This window comes from Phasianus colchicus, chromosome 1 (assembly GCF_987193195.1).
Source record: "Phasianus colchicus chromosome 1, bPhaCol1.hap1.1, whole genome shotgun sequence".
Taxonomy (NCBI): Eukaryota; Metazoa; Chordata; class Aves; order Galliformes; family Phasianidae; genus Phasianus; species Phasianus colchicus.
Window position 1 is genome coordinate 65,852,660 of NC_143436.1, and position 22,396 is coordinate 65,875,055.

The 22,396-nt window shown below is 38.8% G+C and overlaps 1 protein-coding gene and 1 long non-coding RNA gene across 4 annotated transcripts in view; one reads left to right on the forward strand and one right to left on the reverse strand.

The window, feature by feature from the left end:
- Nucleotides 1-22,396, forward strand: part of PDE3A (phosphodiesterase 3A) — a 247,002-nt gene that overhangs the window by 208,429 nt on the left and 16,177 nt on the right. For both annotated transcript variants that reach the window (XM_031597803.2, XM_090146012.1), the window contains 8 exons: nt 3,048-3,267; nt 5,658-5,743; nt 6,215-6,384; nt 7,612-7,749; nt 13,355-13,466; nt 17,479-17,592; nt 19,379-19,578; nt 21,711-21,914. In XM_031597803.2, the coding sequence (XP_031453663.2) occupies nt 3,048-3,267; nt 5,658-5,743; nt 6,215-6,384; nt 7,612-7,749; nt 13,355-13,466; nt 17,479-17,592; nt 19,379-19,578; nt 21,711-21,914 (1,244 nt within the window). The remainder of the gene's footprint in view (nt 1-3,047; nt 3,268-5,657; nt 5,744-6,214; nt 6,385-7,611; nt 7,750-13,354; nt 13,467-17,478; nt 17,593-19,378; nt 19,579-21,710; nt 21,915-22,396) is intronic.
- Nucleotides 6,398-17,462, reverse strand: LOC149919671 (uncharacterized). 2 transcript variants are annotated; one of them, XR_016469091.1, is made up of 3 exons: nt 16,910-17,462; nt 9,081-9,208; nt 6,398-6,660 (listed from the first exon to the last, which is right to left on the reverse strand). It is a non-coding gene; the product is annotated as an uncharacterized LOC149919671 (long non-coding RNA). The 2 variants fall into 2 exon arrangements; XR_016469089.1 differs by lacking the exon at nt 6,398-6,660 and adding an exon at nt 7,611-7,697.

The following is a 22,396-nucleotide window of genomic DNA, read 5'->3' on the forward strand; positions in this document are numbered from 1 at the left end:
TGATGTAGAGAAGGTGACTTCTTTACTGACAATGGAATGCACGGTATAACAGACATGAAATAGTCTTAATCCACAGTAGTGTTGTTCTCTTCCCTGTACAAATGAGAGATAAGATAACATTTACCCATACTTTAAATTGCAATTGATCACTATGCTTGGTTGTTGTTTTTTTTTTAATTTGTTTTGTTTTTTAATTACCTCATGTTTTTTTCCAAACATGGAGTAATGTTGAGATAATGCTGTTTAGAAGTACTGGCCACCCAGACGTCAGGTGGAAATTGATAGATGCCTGAGGCCTGGCATTGAAAAAGTCAGGGAATCCAAACTTAGAGATGAGTTTGAAGATACGGCTGCACAATTATTCTACATATCTAGCTCTGTCACATCACATCTCTTTTTTAAACTGGAAAGTCTATTTAATCTCCTCTTGTACAGAAGACATGTTACAGTGAAGATTCACTAGCAGAATATTATCTTACTAGAGTAGCCAAACAGCAAATTGAAAACATTTAAACTTAAAACTAATGGAGATGTAGCACCAAGGATCCAAGGATTTGTTGTGGAACATAACAAATCCAATTTAGACTTATGATTTTCAGAGATGAGCACATTAACTTGAAAATGTGTAGTTAATATTTTGTACTGGGAAAACAAGACTTAGCACTCCTATCAGTCAGTTTTACATTCATCTGTTCTGCTTCCAGAAGGCGTTAGTAGTAATCTGGTTGCCCAAAAACACGAGCTCCCTAGTGGTGAAGGGAGAGCTCTTTTCCATCACAAGCAATTTTTGACACTGAAGATTGATACTTTGATGCTGTAAGCTGTTTACAGTTATGGATTTTTAATTATGTTTTGCTTTTATGTTCTGAATAAAGAATTGCTTCAATTTGCAGTAATTATTACCAATTAGACTTTTGTATATTGGCTCCATTGGCAATACGTAACGATTCTTGCTGGGAGTTGCTCTAGATAAATTTGTAAACCTATTAATTTACAAAATGTGTCTTAAATTATGTTTGGAAGCATAGCATTTTAAAGTACTGCTAACTATATTTGTTCTGTCAAAACTCTCAAGTATAATTTCACGTTGCATCAAAATTACTGTTTTATTTCTTCAACTCTGAATGTTAAAAATTTCTGCAGATGGATACACTTTAAAAAAAAAAAAAAAAAGTAGTTTATATCATTCATCTTCTCTTACTTTGTTTGTTCAAGGTTCCTTCCAATAGCAAGACATGTTTTCTCTCACTTTTGGCAAGAAAATGCTTAAATGTCAGATTATTTAAAATAGTTTATTTTTGTTTGTTTGTTTGTTTGTTTTACTTACCCTGGTAGGAAAATGTTCAAAAGACAGGAGTCCAGTCTAGCAAAAGAGAGCTGGCTGTGATTAGAAATACTGTTGTGAAAGTCATTGTATGAATTCTGAAACTTGCATTAAGTTATTAAAAGATACATGTATTGCATTCTGTGGCAGTCATAAAAGTTACTTGATAGCTTACACCTCAAATATAGTTAATAATCCAACTCAAAAATCCAACTGTTTGACTAGAAGACTTAGAAGTGTTTTTAAAACATATTTTTGTCAGACAGAAAGCAGATCTCTCATTGGATTAGTAGCTGTAAAACAGAACATTTCTGTAATTTAATTAAATTTCCATGTTATGGCCATTGGATAACTTTTTAACTGCTCCATACACTGTAGCCTTCTGATCTCAAAACTAGTATATTATCTTCGTGGAAATCACTGAATTAAGACAGCAATATGAATATTGTTTTCCAAGGAAATTCTGTAATTAAAAACTTAGATGATGTTGAATATCTCAAAATTACAGTATAGCAACCATCAAAGATTATTTATTACTCATCAATGGGCAACAGAAATCATATTTTAACCTCACGTCACAGTAAGCTATCAGGAAAAAGCATTGGAACTATAGACATATATCCTCCCAACTTAAGCCAACATGCAGCCTTATTCTAAGTTAATTGTACCTGGAATGCTTTTAGATAGCAGGCACAATTCAAGCATAAAACCAGTTAAAGCTCACAGTTTATGTCATGGAGATGAACATGGTAGATGAGCTGGGATTGAGTTCCTGCAGACTTTAGAACTAAGTTCATGAGGTATGCCTATTTAAATGCATTTCCATTAAAGAGAGATGCTTTTTGCACCGCTATGCTTTATTGTAACGGAACCGTTTTGTCTGAGACTAGAAAATGTAAGTTGGATTTGAAGAAACAGCAGCACTTTATATCACACACTGGGTTCACTGATGCATTTCATCTTGGGAGTGGTGCTGAGATAGAATTGAAGACAGGAAGAACAGCGCCAATGTTTGTACACATGAATATTACTAGATTCTAGCTCAGGAGTACGTACCATGTGGTACAGGTAATGGTTATGAGTTTTCCATTGTGAGGAAGACATAATTGAAAATAAGTTCATACTGCATTAAATAAAGGCCAGAATCAGGAAGGAATGCAAAAATGGCACCATAAGTACAATATTTTATATTACCATAATGTATATATACTTACTAAGAATTGCTTTTTTATTATTATTATTATTATTATTATTATTATTATTATTATTATTATTATTATTTATATATTGCTAATAATCTCACATGTAGAAATCCAAATTTGCTGAGAATGTGGGTTAGCCGTTCTTGTCCCTTCTGAACAGATGAAGACAGTAAAGCAAGGAGTATTTGTAGATAAGTCTGTGATCTGGCTTGTTGGAGTTTGGTGCCTCTGTTACTGGAACATACTGATACCAGTAGTGATGTCCCCAATGTGTGCTTTTCATTTCATGCCTTCTAGTTTATTCCTCCTACCCAGTAGGGAGAATATGCTTCATGCTTTGAGCACAATCTTCTGCAGGTGGAAGCAGCTGATAGTAATGGAGCTTCATCATTCTGTGACAGCCATGAGCTTGGTTGAGAGTAGAGAAGGGTTCTGCTTATGTATTAAAAGAGAACTATTTGTGCACTCAGTGAACTCAACCATCTACTGCTACTGTAACGACAAGACTCTTCTCTCACCAGGTATCCCACCAAATATTTCACCACTCACCTCTCCATGCCATTCACCTCTTCAAGGGACGCCTGCTACAAGTCCTACCGGAAAAACATCTTCTGTGTCATTTCCAGACTCTACAGATACTGACAGCAAGCAAGGTTTAAAGCCACACAAAGTCTTAACTGCTACTCAGAGTGCACCTAGCCTGTCAGAACCTAACATCAGCCCCACTGTTATCTGCAGCAGGTAAGATGGTAGTTTGACATATGTTGGATCATTTCCCATTGTCCTCACAAACAAACTTTACATGCGTGTACAAGTTCTTGTAATCTGCTACAGTATTGATATTTTACCTATTTAAGCAGTTCTCAGTATGCAGTTGTGTAGGTTGCTGCTACATTTACAGCTTTTTTTTTACTTTTTTATGTCTGCTTCATGAACAAATTCTTCATCAGTAGCATTCAGATCTGAAAGTTGGATTTTGTGTTAACAGCTTGAGTTTCTCATGCCATGCTGCCAACATGAGCAACCACTTTGAGGTCATAGGCCAAGTCTTTCAAAACAGGCACCTGAGGTTAGATACAAAAATATAACTGCTGGAGTTTAAAATCTGCTGGCCTATAACCCTCTGCCTAGTATCTGATAGAAGTGTTCCAGCAGTGCCTGAAGAATAAGGAATTTTGAGGACTGGCTCAAAAGGAGTGGAACTTGTCTTCCCTAAAGTAGAGTCAGATTATGTGGCATTGGGATTTTTTTCAGAACTCAGCTGCTGCTGAGTTCCTCTTATAGCCATGAGTCACAGTAATGGTTTAATTTCACACTTTAAGGCATCTTATTATTAGATTTGTCAAATTAGGCTACTGGAGCTTTCAATATGTGTCCAGCTCAGAATAGCTGTAAACACTGGTATTTAGATGCTGGCTCCAGTACAGTTTCAAACTGATCTTACCTTTTAGTTGTTACATTTAATATAGTAGTAAGTTGTTTGTGAGTATTGGCTAGCCAGCAGGCACCATGTTTGAACTTTCACAGTGTAGATTGCTGTATTTGTGATATGTGGTGCTCTATAGTTACTGCAAAAAACCTGCCTTGCTGCAAAGTAGTACCAACTCAGCAAACCCTTACAACCAACAAATCAACTCCCTCCCTCAACAACAATAGAGATAATAAACTCTCAATGGATTCTGTGCTTTGAGTCAGATCCGTCCAGGCAATGGCATCAAGACAGCAGTTTTGCTTTCACACAGAGTGACATATGATAGGGCAACCGAGTGTGAAGGTGTTATTAAACACGAGCATGTACTAGGCAATGCTGTTAAAATAATGTTTAAGTCATGTCTCTTAATTTTGTTTAGTGGGTGAGGCAGGTATCCAGTGAAATAATATTCAACAATGCTGTGATTAAGAACTATGTTATAATCCCTACACATAAAGGGGATTGGTTTAAAGTGTTTTATTTGGGCCACACATACTAAATAAGTATGAATTTGTATGTGATCTGAAAGCAAAGAGGTGCATTCATAATAACACTACAGCCTTGTGACACAACCAGTCAAAGGCTCTGTTCTTCTTATTTACATTTTGGCTTGTTGTCATTGACCTTATGGAAATTGAGCCATAGGTATCATAACATATGGATTTGTAGTTTTATTTTAAATTCTTTCTGATATTCATGATTGCAGGACATACCAAATTCCAGAATATGTTTTTGATGACCCTGACAAATAGGATTTCAGCCATTTTGGTATGGTGCTCTTACTCTGTAGAGTTTCTAGTCTGAAGTTTGACCAATTAAAATACTTTTTTAAATTTTCTCTTTGCAAAGACTATTTGTACCACAAAATGTGTAGTACAACCAGAGAAAGATGTTAAAATGTCAACATGGGAAGATCTTCTTATAATGCTTCTAAACATTCTTCCGTCAGGTCTGAGGTACACTAATATTGGAACATCGTTACCTGAGATGTTCCAGCTAGCACAGTATTCCTGCTTAAAGGGAATCACACAAAAGGAATAAAGCATTTTAGTGCAAATAAAGAGCCAGGCATTTGGAAAAGCCTTACTGTTGCAGTCCTTCCCACAGTGTCTGTTCTGTCTGTCTTTTTGCTACATGTCTGAATGCCAAATCAGTCACCTTGTATTCTATCCCAAACTCCCCATTTGTTCTGCTATAGTTTGTTTGCTGTCACTACAGTAATGGCAAAATAATTTTTTGCATTATTACAGAGAAACAACGTGATGATGTTGAAATTGAATTATATAGCATTGTATGGCATTCTGGCAAATTTTCACTCTTTTCTTTAATCCATGCTCATAGCACAGCTGTAGAGGTTTTTGTTTGTGTGTGTGTTTTGTACTGACAAAGTTATAAAATTAAAAGGTGTTGTATGGTTTAACTGTAGGCAACACAAATTAATTGCACTGGTCGGATAATATAAGGTATAAACTTATCTTTTCCATTTCTGTCTTCCAGTAAAACTTCAGCTCACTCTTATAATTTTGTCTTTAGAATACAGTCGATGCCATAGCTTGCAATATATGACTTAATTATTTAGTGCTAGCAGGAATTCTTTTTGCATACGACTATCCAATGCACATGGTCTTTATATTGTGTATGTTTCTTGATGTTTTTTCAGCTGCGGCAGACCCTACAACCAAATAGAAGCTGGTGATGGTACACTAGATAGAAGCGATGGTACCACCCACACTTTAAATAGAACAGGTAATTCTTTGTTGAACAAAAGCTCCTCATCCTTTAAAATGTAACAATTGTTCACTGAAAAGGCAGATATGCCTCAGTCTCACAGAAAGAAAACATATGAAGGTGAGACCAAACAAACAGCCTTTGAGGCTTCTTTCCTTTTTTGCTTGTTCAACATCTGGAAAAGTCTTATGAAGAATATAGATACATTGCAAAAATAAATATGGTTTACCATATGGTTTAATCTAAGCTAGCCAGCACAAATAATGGCCATCAGAATTTTTCCTGGTTTTCAGTCTCTGTTCCAGTTTTTTACACTCTGCAGGATATATGCTTTAATACCTTTGGACAGCTTGTTCAACTTTAGACCCAGCCAAGCAGCACATATGTATTATGAGTCAGAGATTCTGTTCTTAATATTCAGAAGGTCACAAGATGACGTTCTTGCAGTCCTTGCTGTTCATACAACCAGCTTTGTTACTTGTCTTCTAGATGATCCTGCGCAAGCCACTTCTGACTATGAGACCAACAACAGTGACAGCAGTGATATTGTACAAAATGATGATGAGGCAGATTGCTCCAAAGAAAAGGCACGGAAGGGATCTGTCTGTAGGACGTATGCACCTGAGACCATCATTCTGCATCCTTTGATACCACCTGAGGTAGCTTGTTTAAATTCTGTTGTCAACACTGGCTGAATGTATACAGAATCTCAAGAAAAGAAGAAAGAAAGAAAAAAATCCCCTAGGGCAATCAAAAGATTAAGTCCATGATTTAAAGCAAAAAAAAAAAATCATCAGATCAGGCTCATACCTTTTAGTAGCTTCTAAGCACTGACCAGTTGTGAGGCGCTAACAGTATATTTTGATGAATTAGTATACGCTTATGGATCTGGCATTTGGCGCTTCTGAAGTGTTTGGCTTCTGTGTTAGTGTTGCCTTTAAAGGGAATAGATTGGAAGGAAAAGAATTTACTATTTCAGACTACCAGCATGATGTACTATCTTCCTGCTCAGCCACTTCAGCTTCTCAATGGCCTTGCAATCTTGATAATATATTTCGAGCCTTAGTTTAAAATAAGTAAACACTTTCTTGAGGTTACTGCATGATATTATCGTCATCATATGTCTTGAATGTAAGAACACTGACAAGTGTTGATCTTCTCACAACTGCTGTATTCAGCTGTGGATTTTATTCAGAGGTTAAGTTCAGTTATTTTTTTTACAATCTGCTGTACAACTGGATTAAGAAATTTAACTTGGCTTGACCTCTTGAAAAAATCATTCTAATCTGTTGAATTGGAGTTGGACATGCTGAAAGGAGGCATTTTTCCTGAGATATTTACTCATCTACAGTTTCACGGAAATAAAGAAATACAAGGAAGTGTACAAAAGAAATGTGATAGTAGGGGAGTACCCCATCTTTTGTTTGCAGGCCTGGAAAGTGGTAGGTCTCGATTTGGTAAGTCTTCCCTAACAACATGCTCCATTAACCAGGATAGATTGTAATGGATGTGTCCTGATGCAGAAGGAGAAACTGAACATTTTCCCCTCTGTACTGCAGCAAATTTTACAATGAAGAAAACTCAGTTGGAAATGAATGAGTGATTCCCATGAATGAATGAATGAATGAAGGAATGAATGAATGTCATGGATAAGTTCAGAGACTGATGTTTCATAATACAGAATTTCCTATCCATATGAGCGAAACAAATTATAAAAGAGTGTCTAGCTGCAGGGCTGGTAGAAATGAGGACAGCTCTGCTGAGCTGAATTAAACACCATTGGCTTAGAAATGATTCTAACATGACCTTAGTTTTTCAGAACATAATTTTTTTGCATGAGTTGCTTCACAGAACTGAAATTTATTTTATTCTATTTTCTGGCATAGGACAAGCCTGTACTCGCTCCTGAGCCTCTGGTTATGGACAATTTGGATCCTCTAATGGAGCAGCTTAACAGCTGGAACTTCCCAATCTTCGATTTGGTAGAAAAAATTGGAAAGAAATGTGGTCGGATTCTCAGTCAGGTAAGAATGACATCTCAGTTGTGATGACTCGCTAGATCATTCAGATTTGATTTATTTGACATAGTGCTAAGACCCATAAGCTGATTATTCTATAAATGATGACCCCTGACATGTAAACTAGAGCTGACAATATGAATTCCTTGTCAATAAATTTCTTACTTTTAAATTCTCATTACTTTTAATTTAACAATGTGAAAGAAAAAAAAGCTAGATATCTATTTTGCCTGCTTCTGTCCAAAAACAAGTTCGCATAAACCCTTTTGAACACCCTCACCTATCTGCAGGATCTGCTTTCATCCCTTACCAAGTATTTTGTGAAAGGACTTTTCATGGGGTCTGCTGTGCGAGTGCTAAACTGTAAAAATACTCAGTTTAATGTAGGAAATCCTTTCCTGTATTGGAGATTTCAGTCAGGCAGTGCAAGAAAGTAAGGTTTCAAGTAGTGGGGAAAAAATAGTCTTTGCTATATTTCCTCACCTTTAAAGAATGAACATTTTGATAGTAAACTGAGATCATTATTCTGCAAAGACTAACTTTCTATGAATGGGGATGTGAGAGCCTTCTGCACTTTCTTTTCAGTTGTTGATTTGTCATTCCCTTCTCTATGTTGAATGCAGATACTGACACAGCCCTTCTGTACTCAGCACAGTTGATATCAATTCAATAATCAGTTTCTTCGCAGAACTCTGCTCTGTGGTTCCCCTTTTCCTAGCATATTGACAAATCAGACATTTTTTCTCTTATGGAGGTATTAAAGCTTATTAAATGAAACATCAAATAATTATATTTAGGATTGTGAGGAGAAAAAAACAACACTACTGATATAGTACCACTTTACAAGGTATTATGTAGCGATGAACACTAGAAAGAAGTATTTATGCTTATTGGTACATGGGAAAATTAATGCCCACACACAAACACAGTGGTTAGTCGGTCAGATCTGAGAGCATGGTCTGCCTTTTATCATTCTGTAGTATTGCAAGTAACATATATAGCTAACCAGCCTACCAACTCTCTAGGTTAGTTTTGGAGAAACAGGCAAACTGTGACTGGATATGGGCATTAATATATATTCACCGTTGATCAAGACAACCGTGCAATACGTAGGAGGCATCTGATTAACATTCTCTTCTACGTGTTCTTTGTCATGATTTTGTTCAGCAGCAGAGCATCTTACAGACTCATGAATGAAACAAGGAAAAACAGAAATTTCTAGTGTCATAATTAGCAGTTTGAATGATCAAGTTTGAATGAACAAAAGTTTCTTCTAGCTGTGTCTGGCTACTTATGTATGTCTTAGACACTATACCAAGTTGCATGGAATTCTGTACCTCTCAGGACAATCTCCTTCTGCTGCCCATGCTTTTCATTAGGATTCCACGCTCTGTTTCTAAACATTTCCTTCTTGAACACATTATTCTGTGTACATTCTCACTGTTGCAGTGTCACAAAATGAGGCCTGTGAAATATAATAGAGAAACATAAGTAAGTAATATTTGTGAAAATTCACCATCTTCTGTAGCAGCAGCAGAATAACTCCTACTGTCTTAGAGCAAAATGTAGCAAGTTCAACCTTGTTCTTAAAATAAAGATAATTCCTATTGTTCTTTCCTCCACCTACTCAGATGTTCCTAACAAAATTATTTTCAGAAGTAAGAGATCCAAAATAAGCAATTTGTTTTCTGCAGATAAAACGTATTGTCTTTTCTTGTATCATTTCAAAATGCTGGATAGTATCAACAAAGGAAAACAAAAGCTCTAATGATTTATTCTCTGCTTTCTGCCATTAAGTGGACTCATCCATTAAAAAATAAGTAAATTAACAAGCTGAATTAACTGTGTTTGTCTTGCTAGGTTAAATTTATGAGATGGAACAAAGTGGAGTTGACATGTGCCTCTAGGGAGACATTCAGTTTAGAAAGCAAATGCTGGCATAGCGACTTTAAAGCTGCTTGGGATGTCTGTTTCTCCTTTTAGTAATGTTAAATTTATTTAGATATATAAAAAGACCCTGAACCAGTTGGTGACCATAGAGGTATCTAAGCAAAATACAGTGGAAAGCACCCTAAATGTGGCACTAACTAATATGCATAATAGTGGTTAGGGAGGAATTTGCATACCAATCTAATTTCAGAAAGGAACAGCAAAGCTTCCAACTGAGCTGGTGCTTCACAACAGGCCATAAAGTTAGATAATGCTTTCAGTCACACATCTTACAACTCCTACAAAAATAAAAACCTTCAGAAGAGAAACTCATGTCCTTTGGAAAGCAAATAAAGAATGTGTTAAAGGATAGGCTAAAGTCAAGGTCCCTCTCCAGCTTTTATTGCAAAGCCCCAAGAAATACAAAACATTGGTGGTACTCCTGCAATTTTTGTACACCAGCAGCATTGAGATAGAGTGCTGTCGTTGCTTGGATGGTGCCAAGAGGAATATTTGAATATCTCATGATCGTGCATGACTTCTGAAGAGAGAAACTCTGGCAATTATAGGGGGGAGTTGGGAAATGCTAACCTAAACCTTGCAAAAGTCCTCTGAGATTTGAATGTATGCCCCTTACACCCTGGGACAGGAGGTACATGTGAATGACGATCCCCACTTCACTTCTAAAAAAGCTTCCATTAGAAATCACAAGGGAGAAGCACTTGTTCCTGTTCAGCAGCAGCATGAGTGGTAGCTGTGTTATAAATGATTCACCAAAGCATTAGCAGCTGTGGCAGAGACAAACAGAAGATGGAGGGAGGAGGCCATGAGAGCAGACAATGTAGCTGGGCATTGTCACAGCTTCCTCAAGGCTTGTCCTAGGTTGTGGGGGCTGCACCACAGCTGTGAGTCTAAACAATTAAATGTCTGAATGACTTGTTTTGGCTGTTTCTCTGATGACCAGGGAAAATAATGCCATTTCACTCTGAGTCATGGGGAAGAGTTACCATTCATATCCATCACAACCTGCTTACTTTCTCACCAGCTGCAGAGTTCTCCCCAGAAAATCCAAGGGGAGGGAAAAAAACATGCTTTTATTACGTGTTTTACTTAAGGACCCTGTTCAGTGTTGGTGGTGTAACACTGTAAAGTTTGGTCTTGCAGGTTAATATTTCTTTATCCTTCCCCTTTGAGGACAGAGACATTTAGCATGAAACATGGAGCTCATCATTCAGTGATCTAAGACCGGTGTGTGAAATACATTATTTCGATGTATCAGAAAGGTTGAATCAGGACTAATTAACTTCAACCACCATTCCAGATAGATTAGGAGGATTCTATGTGCCTTCTAATCCAAATTACACATAGTCTCTGTGTTCTGCCTCAGTAGAGCAGGATCCCAGTTTTGCCTTTCACAGCCCCACATTTTCTTTTCCTACTATGAAATGACACTACTGGTTTTCACCTGGGCTGTCTCCCTCCTTTGTAGACTGCATCCATTTAAATACAGAACATTGGAAATCACAGAATTGTATGGGTTGGAAGGGACCTCTAGACATCATCAAGTCCAACCCACTGCTAAAGCATGTTCCTTACTGCAGGTCACACAGAATGGTGTGCTGATAGATCTTGAATATCTCCAGAGAGGGAGATATCACAGCCTCTATGGGCAGCCTGTTCCAGTGCTGTCCCCCTCAAAATAAAGAAGTTCTTCCTTGTGTTTGTATGGAACTTCCTGTGTTCCGGTGTGTGCCCATTGCCCCTTGTTCCATTGTTGCTCACCTCCAGAAAGTCTGTCCCCATCAACTTGACTCCTGCACTTTAGATATTCATAAACAGTGATGAGATCCTCTCTCAGCCCTCTCTTCTCTAGGTCGAAGCATCCCAGGCCTTTCCTCATCTGGGAGATGCTGCAGGTCCCTAATCATCTTTACGGCCCTTTGCAGGATTTTTTCTAGGAGATCACTTTTTTCTGAACTGAGGAGCCCAGAACTGGGCACTGTATTCCAGATGTGGCCTCGCCAGCACAGACTAGAGGGGGAAGATCCATTGCTTAAACTTTCAGAAGGAACTGCTCACAGGTCACAGTTTATATATGTGGTGTACAGTAGAAAATAGCTGTGGATAGCCATTTGGTTCACGTTAGGGTGTGAAACTCAGAGCAGAATTTGTAATAATTTCTTATCAGTACAGCACTCATCCTTTCAAATGTGTCTTAAGTTGTTTAGCTCTAGACAGACCATTACCTGATAAATGACATGAAAAGGACAATATTTAGCTAACAGCAGTAAATAAATAAAGAAGCTGACAGACTTCGGGGTGTGATCTGTGAAAGAAGTGAAGTGATACAGTAATTTTAAAATGCACCATTATTTTCTATGCTCGAGCTTATTGTGCATTTTGTCCATTTTGTAGTGGCTCCTGTCTGCATTTCTGAACTTGCGTCTCTCCTGAACACACCCTCACTCAGCCATCACATTCTCCTTTTTGATATCACAGAATCACAGAATGGCCAGGGTTGGAAGGGACTTCAAAGATCATGAATCTCCAACCCCCCTGCCACATACAGGGCCACCAACATCCCCATTTAATACTAGACCAGGCTGCCCAGGGCCCCATCCAGTCTGGCCTTGAACATCTCCAGGGATGGGGCATCCACAACCTCTCTGGGCAGCCTGTTCCAGCACCTCACCACTCTCTCTGTAAAGAATTTCCCCTTGACATCCAACCTAAATCTTCCCTCCCTCAACTTAAAACCATTTCTCCTTGTCCTGCAGTTATCTACCCTTTCAAAGAGTTGATTCCCATCTTGTCTGTAGGCTCCCTTTAGGTATTGAAAGGCTGCAATGAGGACACCCCACAGCCTTCTTTTCTCCAGGCTGAACAAGCCCAGCTCCCTCAGCCTGTCTTCATACGGGAGGTGCTCCAGTCCCCTGATCATCTTCATGGCTCTCCTCTGGACCCTCTCCAACAACTCCCTCTCCTTCCTGTACTGGGGGCTCCAGACCTGGACGCAGTATTCCTGATGGGGCCTCACAAGAGCAGAGTAGAGGGGGACAATCACCTCCCTGTCCCTGCTGGCCACCGCTCTTGACAATTATATATCCTCTCTTGGATGTCTACAGCAACTCTAAGCTGCTTGCTGCCTCTGAAATCCTAAAGTCATTTTTCCCATTTTATTGCCAAAATGGGAAATAAAGGAAGGAGATGATGCTGAGAATCCGAATCATTCTGTCCTGTTTCTCATTCTTTCACTTACTCCCTCTTTTTCTGGGAAATGAATTGACTCACAAATACTTCTTGAAGAAGTTTGTGGGGAAATTTTCCCAAAACACTAAGGAGCTCTGGCTATCTGTCTGTGTGTATGCTTCTGAGGTGCTTGCAGAATGTGGGAGATCCATGTGCCTGAAAGGAAGAGAAGAACCTCTGGAAGGATGTATTGAAGGAACAAGGGGAACAGTTTTGAAATGATAAGTTGTCTGTTTGTCTGTGCTACGGAAATGCAAGTAGCTGCTGCTATTGCTGGATCAGATTATGTGCTCGACAAAATACTACCAAGATAGCAGATTTCTGTGGGACGATTGGGCAGAATGATTTTTATATGTAATTTTTAGATTCCTTCCGGGTGACTTAGCAGAATGCTAATGTTTTATTTGGTGTTTTTTTTTCTTCTTTTTTCCAGGTATCATACCGGCTTTTTGAAGACATGGGGTTGTTTGAAACCTTTAAAATTCCAGTGAGGGAATTTATGAACTATTTCCATGCCTTGGAATGTGGATACCGAGAGATACCTTGTAAGTAAACATTCCCAGCAGATAATGGCGCTTCCTTAAAGCTTTGGGTATTTTCCATACACTTAATTATTGAAGCATTTTTTCTCTTATTACACCAGGAGTATTTTTTCTCTTATTACACCAGGTACTTCTTTTTTTAAACAAGATGCCCTTTTTCATGAACCTTCTTATATGTTGACTGAGATCATACATTCTCCATGCATATATTACTTACAGTTACCACTGCACATTGTTTCAGAAGACAATTGTGCAATGTCTAACACAAATAAATAACAGAAAAGGGTGACTAAAAAGCTCAATAGCAATAGCTGACCATACTGTATGCATGAAATCATTCATGCTTTCTTGATTACTAAGAGAGGAATATTTTTCCTGACTACTGCTGCATCACTGACAAATAGACAGCTCTTTAGTCAGAGGCTGTTTTATTCGATAGCCTCACTCATTCTCTTTCATTGCATTTGCTGTTTCATGTTGTTTAATTATAATTCATGGGAAATATTTTTTGCAAGCTTGCAACCACATGGAACTACCATATATACAAAGAATAGTTTTCTGATGACATGTTTTCTGATGATGCAAGCATACCACTGTGCTAGCTGGAGTTCACTGAAACATTCCCTCCCGTGAGAGATTTGGATTTTTTACTATTTACAGAAGTAGTGCTATGTTATCAAAATAGACATGCTTTGTAAAGCAGAAAAGGTAGATGAAGTAGTTGGGTGCCTCCTGCTCTTCCTCACCTATAGCTAGGCTAGTATTTTTCAGTGTGAATCATTTATTCACTGAAAAGCCTGCTGTCAGTGATCCCCAAAGTATTTGCTAATTCAAATCTAACTTAACGAACCACTTCAACTGTGAAGACTGTTTTTCTCTCCGGAGAAGAGAGGGGGTTATCGCCCTGTTAGCTGGCAAATAAACCCTGTGCTGAGAAATATAGGACACCCTGTTTACTCCCTCCCAGAAAAATGTCTGAAAAATTGGTATAAGTCATGTAGTCTCACTCTTAAAATATTAAATATAAATTGGAACAGCTAAACAGTGAAGAACTGAAAGCAAGCTCAGAATGCCCTCCAGCCAGCTGGTTTGGACTCTCTGTTGAGAAAGTGGGACAACAAATTTCAAATCTTTCCTTGTGTTTGAATCTAAGAGGGATTATAAACAGTAGATTATAGCCTGAGGCCTTGTATATGAATGTCTGGCAGTCTTTCCTCTTTGTTTTCAACAACTTTCAACGCTTCTCTACTCAGGGGGGCTCAGGAATTTTTGTGAATCTAGCCTTCCATTTCTGTGGCTTTTCTTATGTGTATTTCATTTTATAGCTAGCCAAATATTTTGTCTAATACATAACTAATTTTCCTTTCAACTTTTCATTGCTGTGAAGGAGTAGAAAACAAAACAACTTGCTTTGATTAATTTTTGTCTGGTTTCTGAACTGAAAAATGATGACTATTCCAGTTGGATTAAATTAGTACAGGTTTCACAAGATGTTCATCCAGCTTTAGAGCCCTGTGCAGAACTCAGTTTTGCATGAGGAGATTAGTACTTCAAGAAAGTCAGGAAGGAGATCTCTTCCTTATTTTCCTTTTTTATTTCAAAAATATATCCATTCCTATGCTGCTTATTGTTTTGTTGTTAAAAAAATAATTAAAGAATTAGCTAATGATCACTAACAAATATTTAAAGGGGAAGATCACAGGAGAGCAAGAGAGGAAAGTGAGGGGTAAATACTAGGATCAAGTGGCATGACATTATGCCCACATTTAGTGAGCAAAGTCACTGCAAACTGTAAATATAATAAGCATTTGTGTATTACATCCATCTGCCCTTGGCAGATAGAATTCTAGGCTGACTTTATTGAATCATAGCATCATAGAATCTCAAGGTTGGAAACAACCTGCAAGATCATCTAGTCCAACCGTTAACCACTGCTACCACAAGCACTAACCCATATCTCGTAGCTCATCCAGACGCCTCTTGAACACTGCCAGGGACGGCGACTCCACCACCTCCCTGGGTAGGCCCCTGCAGTGCCTGACCACTCTCTGAGAGAAAAAGTTCTTCCTTATGTCTAACCTAAACCTCCTCTGGTACAACTTGCGGCCATTTCCTCGAGTCCTGTTTGTTGCTTGGGAGAAGAGACCAAACCCCTCCTCATCACAACCTCTCTTCAGGAAGTTGTAGAGTGCAATAAGATCTCTTCTCAGCCTCCTCTTCTCTAGACTAAACAATCCCAGCTCCCTCAGCCGCTCCTCATAAGACTTGTGCTCCAGACCCCTCACCATTTTCGTTGCCCTTCTCTGGACACGCTCCAGGGCCTCAATGTCTTTTTTGTAGTGAGAGGCCCAAAACTGAACACAGGACTCAAGGTGCGGACTGACCAGTGCTGAGTACAGGGGGATGATTACCTCCCTGCTCCTGCTGGCCACAGAGTTCCTAATTCAGGCCAGGATGGCACTGGCCCTCTTGGCCACCTGGGCACACTGTCGGCTCATGTTCAGCTGAGCATCCACCAACACTCCCAGGTCCCTTTCCTCTTCACAGTCATCCAGACACTCATCCCCAAGCCTATAGAGCTGCATGGGGTTGTTGTGGCCAAACTGCAGGACCCAGCACTTGGCCTTGTTGAACCTCATCCCATTCACCTCAGCCCAGCAATCCAGCTTATCTAAATCCCTCTGAAGGTCCTCCCTACCCTCAGGCAGATTGACACCACCTCCTAACTTGGTGTCATCTGCAAACTTACTGAGGGTACACTCAATCCCTTCATCTAGGTCATCAATAAAGATATCAAACAAGATAGGCCCCAGTACTGAGTACCCAGTGCGTGGGGGACACCACTTGTAATGGGGTCGCCAGCTGGACTTAACTCCATTAACCACTACCTGTTGGGCACAGCCCTCTAACCAGTTCTTTACCCAAAGAAGAGTATATCTGTCCAGCCCACGGGCAGCCAGTTTAGTTTGATTATGAGACACACATGGCTGATGAGCATTATCAAGGTGTCTCCCTTAATTAAAGTGAATGATTACCTGGAGATATAGCCAGCTCCTCTGACTTATAGGGATGCAATCCCTATATTTTTCTGCTTTGCTCCCTGCTATGCATTTGTCCAGAATTCCAGTAGAGGTAGCATAAGCACAGGTCATAATTTGGAAAAGCAGATTTCTAAGAGTGTCATCTAATCACTATACTGCCTCAAATTAGCCTAAATTGCAAGTTGAAATACTTGTCGTTCAGTGATTCAACCCCAGATGTAAGCTATGGTTGTGGTGCAGCAGTATTACTCCTCTTCAAGCATCATGTTTGCTCTTGCCAGTGTATATTTACATGATGCTCTTTGGTGAAGTAGCATGCAATTCTTTTTTCAGTTACTTGTGTTGATTGTAGGATTGTTTATCTGGCTTTGAAGGATTTGTGGGAAAAGCCTTGAAATGACTTACCTCTCATTTCTGCAAAGAGGACTTGTAGCAAGCCAGATTACAGGAGCTGGGGCCTGAGCTCTTAATCTGTAGTCAGCAAACCACAGAAAGAACCTGGTTTAACTGTGCAACGTGCACATATCCTGAGCTTGATTTTGTGGAGCTATCATTAGCAAGTAGGTTGAAATCTGGCTACTGAAGAGAATGAGCTTTTTCAACTGATTTCATTGGAATCAGAGGTTAGCAGTGAATATTCAGATCAGTGGCATTTAACTAGCAAAAGGCAGCCACTGGAGTAATAGAGCTAGAAAACTCATTGTTTAATACTTTCTTTGCAAAGTTTCTGCAAACTGCTCTGCTTCTATTTTTCTCTTTCAGGACTCATATGAAGACTTAGAATTGAATTTGCTTCATCTATGGTAAAAGAAAAGCTGAGCATTTACAAAATACAGCTGTTTTTCATGGTTGTGATAACATTGGATTTGTCTCTGGCTCAATTGACTGCCATGCAGTACCCACTAGATGGTGCTGATTTCCCTCTGTCAGAAATATTCATGCTTAATTGTGAGGTCATTTGTTTTGTATCACAGATCACAATCGAATCCACGCAACTGATGTTCTGCATGCCGTGTGGTACCTTACTACTCAGCCCATTCCGGGACTCCCAACTGTGATTAATGATCACGGGTCAGCGAGTGATTCAGGTATATTTAAATATACAAGTATATATATTGTATTTTTAAAGCTTTTGACAAAATTTGCTGGAAGAAAGCCAACAATTGAGGAATGAGTACAGTACTTGTTATAAACAGTAGCACATTGGATGCTGAATGTATGTTTGTATAACTTAGAAGAGAATGGAATTGGTCTTCCAAAACCTAATATTTTATATTCAGTGTGTGAATGCAAACCTTGCTCTTAATAACAGGTGTTTATGACCATTTGAATTTTACAATAGGTTTTCTTCTAAGAAACTGTATTAGCAGTGCTTTCTATTGCTCCTTCGAGAGATGTAAATCTTTAAGTCTTCAAACCCTGCATTATTTTGCTATTATGAAGGCACAGGAACACACAAGTGGAGGCATGCACTGTTGCTTCTTGGTGGTTGTAAAGTGTCCCTTTGCCATTCCTCACTGTACCCAAAGAAAGAGACTTGCTACTACCTTGCAAGACCATCCATCTGCTGTCTTATGATTGCTTCTTACAAGCAGATTTTCTTATTGCACCTTTGTATTAACTTCTCAGCTTGAGGTATAGCAACTAGGGGGCCTGTCTGTATTCTGTGGGTGTTCTGAGGGATTTGCTGTTAAGGCAAGAGTTTGTTCCACAGGGAACATTTCTACTTAAAGGTTTTTTTGCTGGTGTTTTTGTGGCACACGTGTGCCATTTGTGAAACTCTTCAGAATGTTTTGGTGGTGCAAAGGGTTGCTATTCCTGGAAAATGTTGTTAGTTATCATACCATCAGGGGGTTTCATAACAGCCTCCAATTGTAGATCAGGGGAAATGGGTGAAATGAAAGGGATTGAGGTTTGGGGATTTTGGTGTTTGTTATTTGAAATATAATCACAGAATCATAGAATGGCTTGGGTTGGAAGCGACCTCAAAGATCATCAAGCTCCAACACCCCTCCTCTGCAGGCAGGGTCACCAACCTCCATATCTAATATTAGACCAGGCTGCCCAGGGCCCCATCCAATCTGGCCTTGAACACCTCCAGGAACGGGGCATCCACAGCCTCTCTGGGCAGCCTGTTCCAGCACCTCACCGTTCTTTTGGTAAAGAACCTCCCTCTGACACCCAACCTGAATCTTCCCTCCTTTGACTTAAAACCATTTCCCCTTGTCCTGCCATTATCTACCCTTTCAGAGAGTTGACTCCCCTCCTGTTTGTAGCCTCCCTTTAGGTACAGGAAGGTCGCAGTGAGGTCACCCTGCAGTTCAGTGCTGTTCAGCTGCATATGAATTCATTCAATGCATCTCAAAATCTGCCACTGAGAGAGACACATTCAAGCTGTTTCTAAAAGAGGCTGCTAAGAGGATTAGCAGCAAAGAAGTCTAGACTTGGATTGGAAAACCTGCATCTACACCTACTGAATTCATAAATGCTATTCTACTACTTTAAGAACAGACAGTATTTCAAAGACTAATCTTTATGGTGAAGCAATTAGATGAAGGTGTTGGAAAGATCGAGTTACCCACAAAGCTCCAGCGTGTCAGTATTATTGTCAGTACTTTTTGTAGTTTGAGAGCAGCCTCTGCTGGAGGAACATCCCTGGGGGGATCTGAAATTGTACCTTTCCAATTGCTTGCCTTACTGCACCAGGTCAGGTATGCATCGGAAAGCATTCAGGTCAGAACACGTTTACTCTTCAGTTAGCTACTGTGAATTCTCCACTCCTTCTGCTTTGCTGTTCCCATATGTTTCAGTAAGTCTCTGAAGGAAAAAAAAAAAATGGTCAGGAATTTTCTAAATGTATTTATTTCTGTTCAGATTCTGACAGTGGAATCACTCATGGCCATATGGGTTATGTGTTTTCGAAGACATACACACCTACAGATGACAGCTACGGATGCCTAGCTGGCAACATCCCAGCTCTTGAGTTGATGGCTCTTTATGTAGCTGCAGCCATGCATGATTACGATCATCCAGGAAGGACTAATGCCTTTTTGGTGGCAACAAGTGCTCCTCAGGTAATTAAGACACTACTGTTCAGAACGTGACAGATTTCAGTTGTCACTGGTGCCTGCAGCTTGCATTAAGCACAATTCTACCGAATACCAGAGTAGCTTATCAAAGTGACAAAAATAAACACTTACCTTGGGGATTGCCAGTAAGTCTCTTTACACACCCTCACCACATTCTATTACTGGTACTGTTAAGAAAGGTGTAGATAAAACATCATGGTGAAGGAGAAGACTGACACAGTTTGTAACTGGGAAATAAAGGAAATATTATTCTGCACAGTAAGGCACAGAAGGATAAAAAGAAACAAACAAACAAAAAAAAGTCAGTAAAACGAACATAAACCACCACCTGCGTAGTTGCCACATGCACCAGACAAGTAAGTTTCTGCACAATCATAACAAATATTTTCTATTGATCCTGCAGTATACGAACAGCGGCGATCTTTTATGAATGTATCTTTACTGTATGCCTCTATCGGGGAAAAAGATCATCTTATTTTTACAAATGAGTTATTGAGATTTACCTAAGGTTACATGGAAATTGCTGCCAACGCTGGCAGTGAAATTCAGTAATTCTGAGTCGCTGTTTATTGGCTTAATTACGAGATCATCTTTATTTACTTTACATAGCTGACCTGCTTGGCTTCAGCATACTGTGCTGAAAGATAATTCTGTCCACAAAGAAACAAAGAAAGGTGGTGTTATGGTGCAAAGTTGGGTACGGATGCAGAAGTTCTGTATCTACTCGCTAGCTTGGATCCAGACTTCTTTTTCACCTAGGGCAAATCATCTGGCCATGCTTTGTGCCAGCTTCTGTCTATAAACTTATAGTAATGCTCTTCATCTTTGCAACATGTTTCTGTGATCAATAACTCTGATGCTCTTGCTGGATAAATAGCCTGATGGGAAACATGCTATTACTGAACTCATTTTTAAAAGTTAAAGAAGTTAGATAATTAGCTTTGATGTATTGCCTATAGTTTGAGAAGAAATTAATGGACAAAGTTCAAAACCTTCTTGGTTTTTGTGTTCTTTTGTTGTTTTATTTTGTTTGGTTTTAATCCAGTGTCACATGAAATTTTGGACAGAATTTTTTTCAGAATCTGTTTTGTACATATGTATGTACATATAATTTATATATATATATTTCACCACAAGCTGTATGAGCTTTCAGTAAAGCTGAAGTGCTGCTGGACAAAAAATATGCCTTGAGGAGTGGGGTCTGGGCAGCAAAATATATGTACATTAAATTATTACTGTGTAGTTAGACAAGATAGACTGTAAACCTGCATTGCTTCAGCAAACCAATCTCTGTGAGAAATAATAGATTTTATTCTTCAGGATAAGGTAGAATTTTTTTACTTCTAGATAGCAAAATATAATTTAAATGAAAAGTAATGAAGGAAGCCTTAGCACTGGAAGATACATTTTTATATTTCTGTAAAGTAGAAAACTTTACACAGAAACATATTTCCATAAAGGAAATAGTCAAGAGACTGAATGCTGCTGAAGTGAAGAGACTTCCTAGATTGCTGTTGTCCTACGAAGTCCACTTTCTACATCTTTTTTTAATCTCATTTCTGAGTGAAACTGCTATCACAATGAGATATATGCATCTTGGCTTTTAAATATTTAACCAGTTTTAGAGTGTTGTGCAATGTTGAGTTTCAAATTGGAGTTTCTTCCTTATTTTTTTTTTTCTTCTGAGTTTGGAGTAAGTCTAATATTGACAAAATTGTCAGATACAAACACAAAAGACAGTAATCTCTGCTAATACTAAGACTGGCTCTAGAAAACAGGGAAGTGCAACGTGATAATATTGATAAGGCTTATATGTGTTAAAAACCAATGAATGAAAAAGCATATTAGATATTCACTGTCAGGTGATGTGGTTTAGTATGGAACCAAAGACTCTTAAGCATGAAAAATCCAGATTTTAAAATAGATTTGAGCTATCACAGTAGATCAGCTGTCTGCTTCTAATTCTGCAAAAACTGTACTATGAAAACTCGGGATATTCTTTACAAAGTTAAGATCAATCAAGCCTGAACATCCTTCATTCCTTACACCCACATCATTTTTATTTCTGTAATCGCAATGTTTCTTTTGCTGAGCTGTTTCCCCTATTGCTTTCACAGGCAGTGCTGTACAATGACCGCTCCGTCCTGGAGAACCATCATGCTGCTGCTGCTTGGAACCTTTTCATGTCAAGGCCAGAATACAACTTCTTGGTCAACCTCGACCATGTGGAGTTCAAGCATTTCCGCTTCCTTGTCATCGAGGCAATCTTGGCTACTGACCTGAAGAAACACTTTGATTTTGTTGCCAAATTCAATGCCAAGGTAACAAGATCCATTTGGATTTCTGGTGGATTGTCAGAAAACTTTCTGGGGCTTGTTAGCGTCACAATGACTCAAAAGCTTGCTGTGTTGCTTTTTCTTCTGAATTTCCTTTCAGCTACTATAAAGCATTCTGATGAATATTAATCTAGCACTTCTGTTGTCATTTTTAGATCATTTCAATTTAGTGCCATAGCTTCCTTCTTATGGTCAGTTGTTTGGTGTTTTGTTTTTTTGTTTTTGTTTTTGTTTTTTTGTTTTAGTTTTTCCTAGAAGTAGGCTCTGTTGATAACATACAGAATGACATAATGAAAGGCTAATTTACCCTGTTGAGGATATTATGCAATATGGGACAATTTCATGAAAATCCCACTTACATCCCACTTTTCAGCATTGTTTGTTTGCTCGTGAACATTTTATACATAGTAGCATTGAGGGAAAATAATCAGAGGTATTACCAAGTTTCCATAGTATCTGAATACTTA